Source organism: Prunus persica, chromosome G7, assembly GCF_000346465.2.
Source record: "Prunus persica cultivar Lovell chromosome G7, Prunus_persica_NCBIv2, whole genome shotgun sequence".
Lineage (NCBI taxonomy): Eukaryota > Viridiplantae > Streptophyta > Magnoliopsida > Rosales > Rosaceae > Prunus > Prunus persica.
In genome coordinates, this window is record NC_034015.1 from 12,579,296 (window position 1) to 12,597,212 (window position 17,917).

A 17,917-nucleotide genomic window follows, 5' to 3' on the forward strand; every position below is an offset into this window, starting at 1 on the left:
GGTTAACAATGTGATCAATAATATTTTATAAATAAAATGACTCTTTTGAGAAGTGGTCGTAAGGAGAATATTTGTTACAAAATTCTATTAAACTAGTTGGAAATTTAAAAAAATTGATCAGACAAATTCTTTAACAGAGAAAAATGCTACATATCATACAAATATCCCATCAAAAAATCAAATATACTTACAATATACATAGAGAGCACCTCCAGCATTAAATATATATATATATATATATATGGGAAAATAAAAACAAGAGTATAGATGGACGACCGCACGCAGACGATGATCTATGTACTTTAATTAGGCAGCGTTGAGGCCAAAATAATGCCGACGATGATGAGCAAGATTATGATGCCATAGCAGGTCCATTTTCGGGTGTTTTTCTGCAAGAACCTGGCCTTCTGCAACTGCTGATTGCCGGCATGCACATACGAATTAGCTCGCTCCACGTGGCTCTGAATGTCGTCCAGCTGCTCACCTTGAGCTTGCACCAGAACTGCCATGTCCATGAACACCTGGTGCAGCTCATTCAGATTCCTCTCCATAGCTTTCACACCATCATGCCTCTCTTGGATCTCGGATATGGTGTCCAGAACCCTCCCTCTTCCTTGCTCTTGGATTGCCTTCTGCAAAAATGTCTCGCTTTCACCTGCATATCGTTGCTACATCTAATTAATTCTAAAGCATCTAATTTTGCTCGTGGCGTTGTATCAATTGTTTAAATTTCAATCATGACTTCTAACAAGATGTTGTACCATGTACCATGTGACATGTTGATATGAGATATCGAATTCACCCAAATTATATACTATGTGTATTTACAAATATATAAACTCTAACGATATATGTATATATGTACTAACTAACTATTCGTTAGTTATATCTTTCTTCCCAATGTTGAGAGAGATTTCAAATTCGAATTTCGTGACAAATTTGTTAGTTTTATGCTCACACAATTACGTATTATTAATTACTAATTCACGTGTTATAATATGAGTAAATGACATAATTAACTTCATGAATTTATATTCAAGTATTTATAAATAAATACATATGTTATAATATGGATGGACTTGTAATACTAAGTGACGTGTGACAGTTTCCTCATGTACTAATTTTATTTTATTTTTAAACAAAAAAACTCTGACCATTCTACATGAGTATGCATGTGATAATTTAGGGTGAATTTGACGTACTTTATCAACATGTCACGTGATGTGATATACGCCCGGCTAATAACTTTTTTCATTTGATTTAATGAACCAATTTGATGACTAAATTTGATCAGCCAACCTTTGTTGAAAGGTAAACTTTATTTTCTAACGGGCAAGACAAAGCTATGTAAGGAAATATTGTAAATTCAAATATTTGACAAAATATGGTATTGGAACTGTTATCTTACCGGTGGAGATAAGAAGGTCAACGGTTTTCTCATCAGGGTTGTCTCCGGTAACGGTAAAGTACCTACGCTGAACAGTCTCTCTATGCTCAGACGATATCTTCTGCCTCAAGTCATTAAAGCTATCCATAGAATCCTTGAGCTTCTTCCTCAGCCCGTTGACCACAGACGTCCTTGTCCGGTCCGACGATGATCCGGGGCCGCAGCCAGGCAGGCTCCGGTTGGCGGCGTTGGACCGATCCAAGGCGTCCAACCTCACCTTAAGGATCTTCGCTTTCTTTAAGGCGAGGTGGACGTCAGCGTCCATGCGGGTTCTGAGCTCCTTGACAGCCTTGGCGTTGTGGAGGGTCTTGCTCTGCTCGTGGGAGCTCCGAAGACTTTTGTTGAGCTTCTGCAGCTCGTCGAGCTCGCTCTGGACAGCGTCGACGTCCTGGAAGAACTTGCCGAGGTCGTCACCTTTCGAAGGGGTCATTTCGATGACATGGTGTTCCGGCGAGGCCCCTGAGAAGGAGCTTGAGAGCAAGTCGTTCATTTCTTCCGGGAGGCTATGGAAATGATTGGAAACTCAGAAATTGGTGGTGGCTCTCTCTCTGAGTTTCTGCGTGTTCAAATTAATTTTTTGGTTTGTGTTGGGGATGTTATGCACAGAGAATGGTTTATGGCAGTCGTTTTTGACTTGGTGGTCAAGTCTTGGCAGCGTTTGATCAACTTCTTCTAACTTTGAAGGGTTCAAAGATATCCCAGGTACCAGGTACCAAGTACGTTCCTTTAGCAGCCAAAGGAAAGAACCCATGTTTTTTCCACCCTTCTAGTGTCCATTTGGAGCAATTCAGGACTATTGTTGTGCGGACTAGTTAATCCTAAAAAGTAATCTACCTCGTTCCATGATAATTATTTTCTGAAGGTTTCATTTGGCTATTTTGTTCCCGCGATGCGAAGTAAGTAAACACGTTTTTTTAATATTGAGAAGAAAAGTACCATTACATTGAGAATTATTTGACACTTATTTTCCTATATTTATATTTGTGTTTATGGATGCAAGTTGGATTAATTTAGGAAGATCCAAGTTGTGTACAAAATTAGACCGACCTCCTCCAATAATTTAAAAGTTTATTCGTAACAACTTCGGTTGACAAAGAACATAATGTTAAAAGTTGGTTTTAATATTACAAGGTGTGAAAAAACAATCGGGTTTTTGTACTTGATAAAATATGTGCAAAAATTGCTTTGGACGTAATCTCAGTTCAAAATCCTTTTTGGGATTCAGTTATCCCCATATGGTTTTGCTCATAGTTTTGTGACTTCTGTCTAAATTTCATTTTGATGGTTATGAACTTGTAAATTGTAATTTTTTTTTTATTGATGTGGAATTAGCGTTCACAATTTCGTTTCGAGTTCATAAACTAAATACTTTTAACTACTTTTTAAAAGTCACAATTGAATATCACTAGACTTTTATAAACTCTTTAAAAATCTAAATTGAATATCTCAGGTAAAATATTTCCCAACTTTTAAATTCTATAAAAATCATTAAAAGTTTGAATTGGATATAACCCTTGAACTTTTTTTTTTAATGAATAGACCATCGCTTGCATTCATTAAACTAGTAACTATAAGCTTAAGTCGTTTTCTTATGCCCAGTAATCCAACAGATGAATTCTTTTGAACCATTTATAACGTTGATATTTATTAATTTAGGTACCAATTTATCACTCATCTAAATTCTCAGAATCTAAACCAACAAATATGTTGAAAGCTGTCTAGTTTTTTTTTTTTTTAAATTTCTATTTTGCTACATTTATTAGTATTCACAAATGTATTGATTGATCACCCAATTGCCCCATCCTTGAAGTTAAGAAATTAGAGTCAATATTGCTCTGCCCATTTGACCACAACTCCATAAAGCTTCTACACTCACATCACAGTCACTGAAAACACTGTTTCACCTAATCGAAACTCATTCTTATATTGTGCATAATGAAAAGAAAATAGAAGATGTAAAATAAAAAATAAAAAAACACCCCAAGAAAATAGGCAAGCTATACCCAGAAGACATGTAATTTAATTACAGAGGAAATGAACACCACCAATTCAAAAAAATAGAAATAAAAAATAAATATGAAATCAATGTGACAAAACTAGTCTCTCCTATACTCATGCTGGTGGTGGTGGAGAAGGCGTGGGATTATTATTATTATTATTATTTCCATTGTTCCAGTTCCAGGGCTTCAAGCTCAGAATAACAATCAACGCAATAACCAGCAGCAAAATGATCAAGAAGCAAGTCCACTTGCGGGTGTTTTTCTGGTAAAACCTGGCCTTGTTCAGCTGCTGGGTCCCGCCCCTCACGAACGAGTTGGCCCTCGCCACGTGGCTCTCGATGTCGTCCAGCTGCTCCCCCTGCGCCTGCACCAGCACCGCCATGTCCAGGAACACCTGGTGCAGCTCCTGCAGATTCTTCTCCATGTCCTTTACGGCGTCGTGCCGCTCCTGGATCTCATGGATCGTGTCCAGAACCTGGCCCCTCCCCTGCTCCTGTATAGCCTTCTGCAGAAACGTTTCGCTCTCTCCTGCAAAATTAATTAAAATCCAATCATAAATCAAGCAACAAAATTTTAAGAAGGGGCAGACGTGGATTAGGCCGGTTGGCAACCGCCGTGAATCCGCCCACTTGCATCAAGTTCGAGTCTTAAATTCTTTAGAGGAAAGAAATTGTGGAAAGAGCAAAAAAAAAAAACAGTGACGGATTGCCCTTACCGGTGGAGATGAGGCGGTCGAGGGTTTTCTCATCGGGATTTTCGCCAGAGACGGTGAAGTACCTGCGCTGCACCGTCTCTCTGTACTCGGACGAGATCTTCTGCCTGAGGGAGTTGAAGCTGTCCATGGAGTCCTTGAGCTTCTTGCGGAGGCCGTTGACGACGGAGATCCGGGTCCGATCGGAGGACGAACCGGGTCCGCAGCCGGGGAGGCTCCGGTTGGCGGCGTTGGAGCGGTCGAGAGCCTCGAGGCGGACCTTGAGGACCTTGGCCTTCTTGAGGGCGAGGGTGACGTCGGCGTCCATGCGAGATCGGAGGTCCTTGACAGCCTTGGCGTTGTGGAGCGTCTTGCTGTGCTCGTGAGAGGACTGGAGGTTCTGGTGGAGGCGCTCCAGCTCCTTGAGCTCGTCCTTCACGGACTCCGCGTCGCCGAAGAACTTGTCGAGGTTGACGCCACCGGTGCTCGACCCCGCCGATGACATCTCGATCACGTGATCGTCGTTCGTGTTCGTCTCGCTCCGGAACCGCGAAAACGAGCCAGAGAACAAGTCGTTCATGGCTGCTGCTTCTCAAATCCAAAAATCAAAATCGAAATGGAAATCGAAATCCGATTGAATCGATAGTAGAATGGGAGTAAATGGAGAGACGAAATCTGGTGAGGTTTTGAAGAGGAAGGGGCAGAGGGGTGTTTGGTTTTAGGTGTAATTAGTCAACGAGGTGTCTGAGTCTTCTTCCGCAGGACGAGAGAAGAAAAGAGACGTAGAGACGTGGACGCGGTGTTGTGGATTTTGTTTTGAAAATGAAGGAGGTTGTTTCTTAGAAGGTGAACTAACTTTATGTCTCTTTGATAGAGGAGACCCAGTCCTATCTATGAATGAATCTAATGATGACTCTGCAGCAATTGGGCTTGTTACTTGTTTGGGACAAAAAAACGCGTGAGGGAAAAAGGAAATTGGCAAAATTGGCTTCGATTAATTTGAATGTTAATTGTGATTTGTTTGTGTGGGAAAGAAGGAAATTAGGGAACTCCTATCCTAATCATTGGTTAATTAACTGGCTCATGGATTCTATGATTTGAATGAAATTATAAGGTTAAATTGTAAGATTAGATTACAATTCAAGGATGATATATTTGAAATAATAAGATAGTACATTTAAAATGGAGTTGGAAATTAGTATATGCAAGGATTAATTTGAAATGTATTTGTTTTTCTTTCTTTTCATTTTTCCTCTTATTCAAATCTTGGGATACATAATTATAGTAATCTAAACAGACAATTTGATCTCATAATGTCATCCAAATCCCCGATTTGGAATCACTCCATCCAAATGAAGAACACAAAAAAGAAATTACGCGCCCATATAGAGGGATGGCTTGCAAATATTTTCCTAAAACAAGAGACTTGGTGCCGTCTTCATTCGGCGTTCGTCTTCTATGATGTTTCGTTGTCTGCATTAAAAAAAAAAAAAAAAAAAAAAAAAAAAACACTCCCATTTGGCTGTTTGCCATATGGAATGTGATTGTAGATGGAACCTACAAGCACGGATGGACTTAAAAGGATGCCTTCCACTTTTGTGGGGAAGGTTGCAATCTTATTTGGTTCTATTTGGTTGCCAACTACCAAGATAGTTTTCAAACATAAAAGAACGTTTTCTAGGAATCACAATGAACCCCGTGCATTACTCCCAAGGAAGTCTTTGCACAAGTGCAGCATAAAAAGATTCATTTGGCCAAAAACATAAACAATCCACCGACTTAAAGAAACCGAGCGTAAATTTCTCCGAGTAACAAAATACGCATGAAAATGCGTAGATATCATATTTTTCTATTCAAAATGGCACATTCGTGTACAATAATTTGGCAATACACCAATTAAACATTCATTGCTATTATTATTCAGAGAACATAAAACAATTTCATTTCGTCTCCTACCTTTCCTAAGCCTTTCATAATATTCCTATTCTGGTGAAAAAGAAAAAGAAGAAATAGAGGAAAAACAAAAGATACACAAACATAACAATTTACAGGCCAAAGATACATAACATAGTACACCCGTGATTCCTATAATTGAGAACAGAGAAGGAAGCAAAAATGAAAGAAAATTTTTAATCTGACTGGAGCACTGTAAGGTAATAGGGATATCCCTGGCATTTCCCAGACGATCTTCTATCACGGTTTCCTTGATCATTAGAAAGTAAAAGATTCCAATGCAAAACATAGTTTGACAGATCATAAGTCCCCGGAGAGAATACACAAACTTGAAGCGGAATTTCAGTTCTTGACATAGGCTCAAGTTGGACTCTGGTAGAGCTTGACCCAGACCAAATAAACGGGGAGACACTCTCCACCGGTGTTGATTTACTTGTCCGGACTTTAAGGACATCAGACGTTACCTTGATGTCAGTCACTAAGGAGAGGTCATGCCACCCTTCTTGGTTGTCAGAAGACGTGGCCGGTTGAACTGGAGTTGCATCATTTAAATTATCACTAGTACTGGAGTCCAAGGTGTTTATGTGTACAGACGCAACGACATCTGATGAGTTGAATAAAGTCATGCTAAGATTTATTTCACAGAAAGGAGCAGAGAAGTCATGATATATGGTTCGAGGTCCGTCAACTAGCCATGATATAGAACTGGTGCTTGCAGTACTGTACAATTAACGGCCAAACATATGTCAGCATAACATAACCTTAAAATTGGAAATAAGAGTTGAGCAAAGAAAGATAGACAAGATAGTTTTCAGATTCATAATCAAAACCTTTCATATTGAAACAATACTTGCCTGCAGTGACATGCATGATGAGAAAAAAGATGTGATGGATCAGAACCCACAGGATTATTGTCATTCTTCAGAGGCCGAGAAATCAATATGAAGTCAACTGTACTGGTGTCTCCCTGATCCACACAGAAAGAAAAAGCTCAATATGGTTAAATGCCGAAAAGCATCAATAATGTACAAAAGCATATTAATGGGTCATATATGTCTGATGCCCAAATCACAATCAACAAGGACTAATTATTATCCAGCACTTTAGTTCCCCTTCAAGACATGATGATTCAGGAAACAACCAAATCCAAGTGATATGATCAGTAATATTGAACAGAGAAAGATGTTAGAACTGTTATAGCAAGAAATCTACCAACCTTATGTAAAATTTCTTGGTGCAGTCTTTCACAATGGTGGAAATCTGCCAGGGGAGAGCTAGCTATATCAAAATGTGGTCCACTACTGCCCTGAGTACCCAATCTCACATCAGTTCCTTGAAGTCGGAAATGAGTAGATATCTCATCTTCAGAAGTTGATGGCTTGCCATGATTCTGAATCCGAAAACGTAATTCATCAGCATAAAGGGGGGAAAAGGAAAATAAGAGCTTAAGTTGCTGATGTCAAAACAAATACAATTCTATTTATTAACCAGACCCTCAGGTCTTCTTAACCACATTGCAATTATTGTGAGGTGTTATGCAAAAATGTAAATCAAATGGCAAGTCATATAGAACAATTATATAAAAAGACGAAACCACAGTATCAGCATCCGCACAAACCTTGAGCATGAAGAAACATGACAACGCTTGATGAGCCATTAAAGATTGTGAAGGAAAGATGGCATCAACAGGTTGAAGTAATGAGATTTCCCATTGGTGCCCAACGGATGACAACTGATGAACCTGGAAACTCTCTGAGCTTGTCTTGTTGACAACATCCATGCGCACAAGGAACTCTTGCAATCTTGATGGACAAGGACTGATTTGGAATGACACATCTAATGAGGGCAATACCTATGAAAATGAATTTTAAAATTAACATATTTGAAGGTAGGCATTCATTTGAAAATATTACATTGATTTACAAAGGAATGTGTAAATCACCAACTCAATATAACTCAGACCTTCACAATAATAGGAAAACAGTCAAATTATACTTAGAAGAGTGAACCAAATCAAGAAACTTTCACAATCGATATTGATGCACACACCTGCAAGTTGTAATGCATGCGTAAAGTGCGATATCTCATGGTGCTTGAAATATCTCCCATCTCATAATATATAGTTATGCACAAGGAAATGTTCCCAGGAACAGCTGCCCGAAACCAAAGAGGCCACAATAATGGTGTTTCCCCTTGAATTATCGTGTCCTGAAGTATAGAAAGAGATAAAGATCATAAGACCAGATAATGCCTAGTTAAAGACTCATAAGAGATCATGAAAAGATAAACATCAGGACAAAATGGTACTGACCTCTGGAAATAGAAACATGGAATGAGAAACGTCAGTAGGGTTAGCAGGAACACCAGAATGATCAGAATTTGTCTTTTCTAAGCAAGCAGGAAACTCTATGTTCAAACTTTCTCGCTTCCCGATATTCAGGAATCTAGGATGATTAATCTTCATTTTCAGATTCTGCAAGCATATTAAGCCATATAAGCACAATAAACACATTGGATGCATCAATACACAAAGTTAGCCCCTGCATGACATAAAGGCGAGCAGGGTGTATCTGTTGTTCAAGAGCATGAATGTAATAATGTGTAATCATTACCTCATGCAACGGTATCTACATAACAATACAACTCAAAGTGATCAAACATAGTTCAAGCCGACTACCTAGACTACCTCCTAAACGATCAGAAAAGAAACTATCCATAAAAGTTAACACACTGCAAGATACATTCTACAGAAACATACATGGACAAACCACCTACCAAGGATCATCATTGAGAACATGAGTGAAAAAAAAACCCATACCTTAATCGCAAATTCAGATTTGTTCCTCAACTCTAACACAAGATTCCGTAAATCTCCCACATATGCCCTTTTGGGTAGTGGATGAATGACACCCTCAAGCTTTGGTACACTCTGACATTGGAAAGAATACAGTTAGATGGAAAAGATGCCCAAACTTAGTTTACATTGCAAATCTGAAGGTGGAACAAAAAGGAGGGGCAAGGGCAAGCACCTTAACGACTACAAACTTTAAATTATCACTATGATGCTTAGCCTTCTGTATTCGCTTTCTTATCATCTTCACAGGGTTAGTCTCAAATTTATGGAAACCAACAACAAAACCTGACAATTTCCACTTTACACCAACAATTTGTAAAATGCCTTCTACTCTAGGCGTAACTGTTAGTTGCACCTGAAAGTAACAGGAACTGACAATAAGCAGAATTCCAGAAGTATTTAAAATTTACCGCAAAGATGATCTTATTAACACTTTGTTCGGCATTACTTTGACAACTCAAATGAAGTACTCACCACAGTTGTTTCACCTCCCCTTAATGAAAAGCCAACATCCGACACAGAAAATAAAGAACTCTCAAAGTTTACATCCCTGTAAAACTCCAGCAAAAAAAATCCAACTTAGCGGGTGCAAATATGATGAGAACTGGAATAGGGATAATGATAAAGACAAGTAAGAAATTTCTTCAAAGACAAAGGCGTGATTGAGGTGTTTTACTACCTGCAAGGCAAAGCCCAATTATCAAAGCATTCAGGAGTATACCTTTGGGCCTCAAAGTTTTAAAATAAGAAATATACACTGGTTATGGTTTAAGAGCAAACAGGCCCACCTTTAGAAGTCCATGAGGCAGCCTAGAACCCATTAAAAACATGCAATATAGCATGTTAATATCATCCCAATATAAGGCCCGAATTCGGCAAAGCCAAAACTCATTTTACAAACACAACAAACCGGTCCATACTAAAAACCAACCAGTTGTGCAAATGGGGACCAAATATAGAGGCATGCAGTCAGCCATATTACTGACCGAATTAGAATTTTTCTACAGGTAGATACTTGTATAGCCAACGGAGAAAAGGAGAGGAAACATCAGATGCCTCACCAATGCCTTTGAAAAGACTGGAAGTAATTATAAACAATTGTGTACGCACCTATGGTTTAATGTAGTAGATTCACCATCATTCTGAACCCCTGTCATCGAGCTATTTGCATCTACATCATAAAGAAATGATCAGTCTATGATTGTGACAAGGACTTACTACTTACAAATAATCAATTTAAACAGATAAATTGGTGTAGTGGTGGTGTTTGAGGGGAAAAAGAGTGAGAGAGAATTACCAGATTGCATTTCATCAGAGTTTTCTGAAAGCTCGCATATTAGGGATACACTAGACAGGAGGAGGGGAATTTGCAACGGATTTTTGAATTCAATATCAACCTTGACAGCTTCTGCATATGGTGATGAAGAACAAAATATTAGGGTATGTATCTCAATGGAGTGTAAAAGAACCCTACTTACTACAGCTTTTCCTTCTTCCGTATGAATGAAAGAAGAATGTGAATCATTACTTAATCACTAGGCACCAAAGTACATTGTTGACATCAGCAGATCATACAGTTGCAATGAGCCACAAAGACATACCATTAAGAAGGACGCAGTTTGTTATATAAATCAATCATGCAACTTCATTTAATATTCAGTCACCTCCATACCTCCTGCAACACAAACATTCGACTCTTTGTACTTCTTTGGTATAAGCTTTGATTGTAGCTCCAACCAATTAGTTCTGGCAGTTGACAAATTTGGAATCATTTCCTCCTCTAAGGAGACCCATATTTTTTCCTTGACACTTGCCTGGAATGTTTTGGAACAAAATAATGCTAATTACAATCCGCAGTCTAAACCAACTTAAAGAGTCATTCAAGAAAGTCCATGAGAAAGAAATGCTTCTCATCAGCATCAAATAGAAATTGAACAAATACCAAAGGTATGATCACATAATCAGTGACTATAACCATAGCACAATTTACATGACTTCTCAATAAGTAATCCATGCTCATTAGTGCATCTTATGACGTTTACCACATTTAGAACTTCATATACAGTGCTCTCAAAATTCTTTAATTGAAGTTTCGGGAAAACCAGTTCACAATTTAGAAAAGCTACAAAGTATTATGTATCAGTAAAAATATAAGAAATTGATTTGCAAACCATCCATAGACATTTACCCAACCATGTCGTGTGTGTGTGTGTGTGAGTTACACAATGGTTCTACAATGAACTGCAGCAGTAGAAGAACGCTAAAACAGTCATGCATGTCAAACAACACATTCAGGCAGTTCTATTTGTTGTGTCGTACAGTGTGGCAATCTCTACACCATCACAAAAGGAACACACATAAAGTGACAACAACATATGTCACAACAAAAATACATGACGACTTAATAAGGTACAACAGCATCATTGAATGAATGAATGCATGCACCTTGAGAAAGCCTCAAAACACATATGCATTAACATTACGAAGCACTCGAGGCTTACAAGAGCTGTCATATTTCCAACTATTGTTGTTTCACTGAAATGTTGTACCAAACATATTCCTACAGCATCATCCTTATGTATATATTCAAAAGAGGGTGTAACCCTTATTTACAATAAGAACATCATCCACATATTCTACAAATAAACTTACAAGCCTACTAATAGCACCATCAAATGAGAGAAAGAAGTAATACAATTATGAAGAAATGAGACAGAGAAAAAGAGGGGGCATTGAATAGAACATTTATAAACTAGAAAAGAATTTATGATACAACTTACAGCTGCAGATGATGCATAGGTCCGATGATCTTCAAAAATGACCCTAAGAGATGAGATATTGATCTCAGGCAATTGAAGCTTTAATACCTCAAATGCTTTCCCTGTTTTCTACATGATCCAAAAGAAAGCTCAGTCAGTTTTCAGTAAAAGCTAGCTGAAGGATTACGTTGTAGTCATTTAGATTGCTTAAATTTTTTTTGAGAAATTTAGATTGCTCAGTCTCAGAAAAGAACGAAAGCAGAAAGTGCCAACGTAAAAGAGTAAAACATAAAATAGGGCAGTCTACTAATTTTTGCTAAAGAAGTTACCCATACTTTTTGTTTCTAACTTGAACAGTTCAATGGATGTCTAGACTGAGAGGCTCTTTCCTGTTACCTGTCAGGATCATATTTAACTTTACAAATGCTTTGGGTGTCTGCAGCCTTCTGAAACAGTTAGGAACTACCTAACATCTATGCCCACCATAGTTTGGGATGAGAAGAAAATACTGTACATTTTTTTTAAGTACTAAATATATGTTAGACATTAACTCATTCTGAATGTAGGTCAAGGAAATAAAAATTCAAGCTAAACTAAACTAGACCTAGAGAGCTAGCAAATGAAAGGTAAGTTTGTTTATCAGAGCAAATACAAGTTACTTTAAGGACTTTGCACTTTTACCTTCTCTATTACGGCATAGAATACAAAGATTACCAGTACTGACCTGAACAATTTGAAGGAAGTCCCTCAGGAATAACTCCTGCGTTGTCTTGGACTGATGACTACAGGCCAGGACCTCCAACACATGATTTGCAGCCAAATCATATAACCCAAGAAGAGCATACCATCTGAATCACAGAAATTGTATGAAAAAAAAACTCTATAGATTGTAAAACAAGAAGTTGGCATACAAAATTATACACAAACTAAAGCTGCATCTAAGTCCATATAACTTACTGTCCAATATGGAAATGAACATGGTCTTTGATATGGCTCCACGTAGTTCCTTTATAAACAGACATGGCACTTCTATAAGTGCGAATTGCATGCTTGATCTGAAGAGCAAAAGGCAAAAACCTATTCTTCAAAAGAAGCAACACTTAAACAAGTTACGTTTTGCATAACTTAGAGATATAGCTACCTGATCACATTTCTTGTAACGGTCACCAGAAAGAACAAGATGAAATCCATATTTGTGTAACATAGGTGGTTTGGACAACAAGTAGCAATAAGATGCTTGCTCAAGCATTACAGCGGAATGTAGCGGCTCCTGAGAAAGAATTAGTCAGTAGTAAGAAAACGAGTCTTAATAACTTACTATATTGAAAAATTAACATTACCTCAGTGCAAACACGGAAGTAAACAGTGGCAGCCTCTTTATACTGATATCTTGCCTTCAACATCTCTACCCACCAAAGACCACACCTTGTTGCATTTTGCTGACTAGATGGTGCAACTTTCTGCTTGAACACCAATGACAAGTGTAATAAGTTACGCAGAGTCCAACCAGAAAGAAGAAAATAAGGCAGGAAATATGGGGGAAGAAGCTGCAAGTGGATATTATAATATAAATCAACAGTACTTCAAAATTTCCTTCCAGAAAACCTGCAGAACAATTCATGCACATGCAAACCTGAGATGCTCATTGAGAGCAAAGATGGAATTGTAAATGAAGTACGCAGCTTCTTTGTTGGGAGGTTACACACACTATGGACGAGACAGTTGGATTTTAGGTGGATGGGTAGGGTTGGTATCCAAGTGATGAGGAGAGAGTTGCAAGGCCTTTGAAGGAAGACAAAACTTGGAGGGTTATGTTTGATTGTGGAAGGGATAAGTCCCCGGGGTTGGATGGGTCTTTCCATGACAGCTTCTCAAGATTGCTGGGTAGTGACTAGAGATAATCTAACTAAAGACTTTGAGTATTTTAAGAGTGGGGTTGTGATGTGAGCACTAATGCCACTAAAATATGCTTGATTCTTAAAACTTCATCGATTCAATTCATGGATCATAGACCTATAAGTTTGGTCACTAGCATCTATATGATTTTAGCTAAAGTTTTATCCTTGAGATTGGGAAAGGCATTCAGTTATGTGATACCTATTTCTCAAGGGCTTTTATTATGGGGTGACACATCTTGGACTTGGTCTCAGTTGCAAATGAACGGTGGCGGAGCAAAGATGATTAATCTCAAAAACAATTGGCAATTGATTAGAAAGTGGGGAGAAAAATACATACTAAATAGGTATTAAATGCATTTTCCATGCAATACTCTGCCTCCTTTCTTGACTGGTCTGACATGAAATACGCAAGCCCCATCATTTCCTGCAAGAAAAAATGAGATAAGTCAGATTTGTTACGCTGTGAGACCATTCACGAAACGAAATATAGACTTTTCAGCCACGAGAGAAAGAGAGAGATATCAAATGTAAGGATATGTCAGCAGATGGGTAAAATTGAAATCCAAAAAGGAAATTTAAACTTAGGGGAAAAAACCCAGAAGAAATTAAACACACCTGTACGCCAGCATAGCGTTTCCAGGCTTTATCAAGCTTGTAATCTGTGGAGATTAGACGATAATTCGATAATGCAAGTTCATAATCACGTAGCATGAAGGCATAATCACCCAAAACTCTAATCTGAGATTCATTGGAGTTAAAGGTATACCTAGAACAAGGAATGTAAAACCCATATTAGAAGAATAAAGGGGCATAATTAGGAACACACACTAACACATCAACAACGAAATAAAATCTCTTGTACAACATACGTAGGGCCACTGGGAGAGTCCACCACGTCTTCTTTCCCTTTTCTCCACCATAGATTTTTTATTTGGTTCCGAAAACCTTTCCTTGTTGCAGAAACCTGAAAACCATAGAATTGGATAAAAAAATAATAATTAATACGTGTGTAAGTGCATATATAAAAGAAAGGATTAGACAGACTGTAAACCGGAAAGTAAAATACTCCCAAAAACTAAAGGTGATATTATTGAGATACATACCTGCTGATTGAGCACACGAATTTTTTGCTCCATGTAAGGAATAATGTGTTTAGTTGATAAATCTTGCATAAGATCTTTTATCTGTCCCAGTTTGTACAAATTGGATATCATGATCAAAATTCTGACGTAAGCAAAAAATTTGAATTATCAACCTTACATAGTATTGTAAGAACATTAGATAATATGAATGAAAAGCAGTTTACCTCATTAAAATCGTCAACATTAAGGAAGCAACGAAGAGGTTGACTAGGTAAATCATCAGATTTCTGTCAATAATGATACCGTTAGGTAATATATGTATATAGCAAACCAGTGAAGAACAAGGTAAGATCTGAGTACTAGAGAATAGATTACATAAAGCACCCAGGGATAATCTTGATGTTCAACCACGCCATCTTGAGAAGAATTAATGCATAGTAATTGACAGTCAGAGCCGAAGGTGCTCCTCATTTCAGTTAAAATTTTAGTTGCCCTGCAAAAATAAATAAGACTCTAACAATATCAATTTTCCATGGATGTCACCTTTGATTTTCTAAAGTTCAAATTTCTCTTAGAACTCTTATCCATTTTTATCAACACGTTTAACTTGTCAAGCAGAAAAGTTACAACATTGTTGTTCAAAAAAGAGTAGAAAGAAGTACAAGGACAGAGAAACAAAATGTCCATCTTAGGAAAGAGAACAAAACCAACAACAAATTATTCCTTATTTCATGGCTATGCAGATTATTAATTCAATTTCTAGCATGATTAGAAAGCCAGGAAAGATACATACTTCTCCAAAGGGCCATCTTGATTATCATGCACTAGCAAATAATGCTTCAAAATCTTTGGGTCCATTGCCCCACTGGTAAGAAGGGAGGGTAACGTGTTGGTGTTAAAGAGGTCAACAAATCTGTTGATAGGCTGATCATCCTTTGAAGAAACTACTACAAGACCTGCAAGTAAAATCAAACAAGAAACTTACAACTCTATGGCAATTAATATCTCAAAAAAAGAAAATATCATATTAAGAACTATGAGTCTATGACTGATAGCGTGGACCATGCTTGCTCAGCCTTTACATTAAATTGTAACTAAATAAGCAAGATAATAGGTACTTCTTAAGTTTCAACACCTTACATGCCACAGGATGATCAAAAGCTTCATGGTCTGAAAAAGACACAGTATGTACAAGCTCTTTGTTGAAAAACTGAAACCACGATGGTAGAACTTCATTTTCAGATCCTGCAAAGGAAAACCTTAATCACTGCTAAAACTGCAGATCCGGTAAACTACAAAAATTCGTCTCAATTCCAATTATACAAGTAAAGGTAGATGCATAGGATAGTCTTAGAAAGATAAATGCTGAATCATTTCTTTAAAATAAAATAGCAACTTTTTCAAATTCAACACAACTCCCTTGAGAGCTCAACCACGAATCTAAATAACGAATATCACTTACTGGACACTGCATTATTAATTTGAGGCAGGTCGGAACACAATTCAGAAAGATCTTTCTCTGCAGCCTGGGTTATGACTTGTTTCAACCTCTCTTTGGCTACCTAGGTAAGATTAAACAATATATCTCAGGCTCTGACAATTGAGAACTCCAGAGAAAATTAATCTGAGCCATAAAACGACATATGAACAATGCATCTAATATTCAAATACCAAAATCCACCTACACCTCAACAGGGCGCTTCTTTTTCCCCCCCTTGTTTCATGGAAGAAACATATCATGGTGGAAAGTAACACAGTACACATGATAGATTGAACTGGCCAATAAGGGACATATAACATTTAACAAGTTCAACTTGTAATCGTTTCAAGTTGAGCTTAAATATCTTTACAATTACAATCATTCTTTCTCCCTTTTCCTTATTCCATCTCTCCTAGATGTTCGCACTTTCAAACTTCGAATTAAATGTTTATAAATAGAAGCCTACTAATATCCATTAGTCAAATTAGTTGCCCAGAAAACTTGAGTGAAACTAACTTAAAAAAATTTAGGCTTCGGGCATACCCATTAGTCAAAATGGTATTTTCAACTACCCGCACAATCATAGTGCAGCTGAAGTGAAGGTTTATCGTTTCCCAAATTCCAACGAAAATCCTAAATTCAAACGGTTTATTTTCTTTCAGTTCCCGCATTTTCACAGCAGCTCAACAAGACAATCAGAAAGTTACCTCCAAATTCGGTTGCCGAATATCCGACTCATAAAACAACCGCAACCCGAACTTCTGAAGCCGGTAAGGTTGATCACTCGCCGTCCGTACGGGCACTGCACCAAAACCAAACAAAAGAGCCTAAATTTCCACCCGAAAAAACCCTAACATACAATTACATATACGTAAATGCATAAATTAGCAGAAAAGTGAAAAAGAGTGTGGTGTGTTCACCGTCGATGTTGTTGAAGACGCAGAAGGGCTTGAGCATTTGAATGAAGGTGAGGCCGTTCTTGAGGCAAGCTTCTTCGACGAGAGGTGTGCGGAGCACCATGACAACGGGACTGATCTCGTCCAACAGCATTCTGCCAAGTGGCGTATTCGCCGGATCCACCATTTTTGTTCCCCTCTGAAATTGGGTGAGGACGACGACGACGACGACCCTCTCAACTCGGGCTCAATGACGTCACTGAGCCACTCACCGGGTCGAGGCGGCTCGGGGTTTGGCTCGCTCAGATCCCGGGCGTCGATGGAAGATTAATGAGAGCTGATGAGAAGGAGCGGTTCGTTGCAAAAATGAATCTGCATATGAGAAAAGCTACGACTTCGTTTTGTGGGTACTAGTATGGACTGTCGTAAAGAGCTAGCTGGCTGTTTTTTTATTTTATTTTAATTTTTCGTATTTGGGTCCTGTAGTTGGGCTTATTGGATTTGACGGTGGATAAGCCCATGTTAATTTTTTAGGTCACATAAAATCCTTCTTCTTTTATAGCTTTCATTTGAGCCAATTTTCAATCAGATATCAATTACCAATGATTATTTTTAAGGAAAGACCAAGACCCTAATGTAGGTTATGAATATCAAAACTTGATGGTTGGTATCTTGCATGGGTAAATTTATAGGCAATGTTCTTTTTGCCAAAGTATAGGCAAATGCATTTGGATAGCGCTTTTTTGTTAACGACGAAAACTATTTGGAATGAGAGAATGAGAGAATGAGAGAATATGAAGTAAATCAAATGGCCTATGTGTAATGGAAAGTCAGAAGATTTTCTTGATCATGCTTGT

The 17,917-nt window shown here is 38.0% G+C and overlaps 3 protein-coding genes across 4 annotated transcripts; all 3 read right to left on the minus strand.

Moving 5' to 3' along the window:
* Positions 60-2,314, minus strand: LOC18769326 (syntaxin-121). The gene is made up of 2 exons (XM_007202976.2): positions 1,409-2,314; positions 60-655 (listed from the first exon to the last, which is right to left on the minus strand). The coding sequence occupies exons 1-2, from the start codon at positions 1,935-1,937 to the stop codon at positions 303-305; spliced, it is 882 nt and encodes a 293-aa protein (XP_007203038.1). The 5' UTR covers positions 1,938-2,314; the 3' UTR covers positions 60-302.
* On the minus strand, positions 3,346-5,151 carry LOC18770071 (syntaxin-121). The gene is made up of 2 exons (XM_007202170.2): positions 4,163-5,151; positions 3,346-3,975 (listed from the first exon to the last, which is right to left on the minus strand). The coding sequence occupies exons 1-2, from the start codon at positions 4,716-4,718 to the stop codon at positions 3,560-3,562; spliced, it is 972 nt and encodes a 323-aa protein (XP_007202232.1). The 5' UTR covers positions 4,719-5,151; the 3' UTR covers positions 3,346-3,559.
* On the minus strand, positions 5,948-17,739 carry LOC18769311 (trafficking protein particle complex subunit 8). Of its 2 annotated transcripts, XM_020567940.1 has the most exons (28): positions 17,085-17,739; positions 16,872-16,966; positions 16,147-16,246; positions 15,825-15,929; positions 15,478-15,640; positions 15,060-15,177; positions 14,909-14,971; positions 14,706-14,786; positions 14,472-14,566; positions 14,218-14,368; positions 13,940-14,026; positions 13,045-13,164; positions 12,846-12,974; positions 12,662-12,759; positions 12,429-12,552; positions 11,726-11,833; positions 10,618-10,759; positions 10,243-10,353; positions 10,056-10,116; positions 9,420-9,495; positions 9,121-9,300; positions 8,910-9,020; positions 8,403-8,564; positions 8,141-8,299; positions 7,710-7,943; positions 7,308-7,481; positions 6,946-7,058; positions 5,948-6,811 (listed from the first exon to the last, which is right to left on the minus strand). In XM_020567940.1, exons 1-28 carry the CDS (start codon positions 17,245-17,247, stop codon positions 6,268-6,270), a joined length of 3,867 nt encoding a protein of 1,288 aa, XP_020423529.1. In that variant the 5' UTR covers positions 17,248-17,739; the 3' UTR covers positions 5,948-6,267. The 2 variants fall into 2 exon arrangements, with proteins under 2 accessions (XP_020423529.1, XP_020423530.1); XM_020567941.1 differs by lacking the exons at positions 15,825-15,929; positions 16,147-16,246; positions 16,872-16,966; positions 17,085-17,739 and having other exon boundaries at positions 14,706-14,826; positions 15,478-15,578.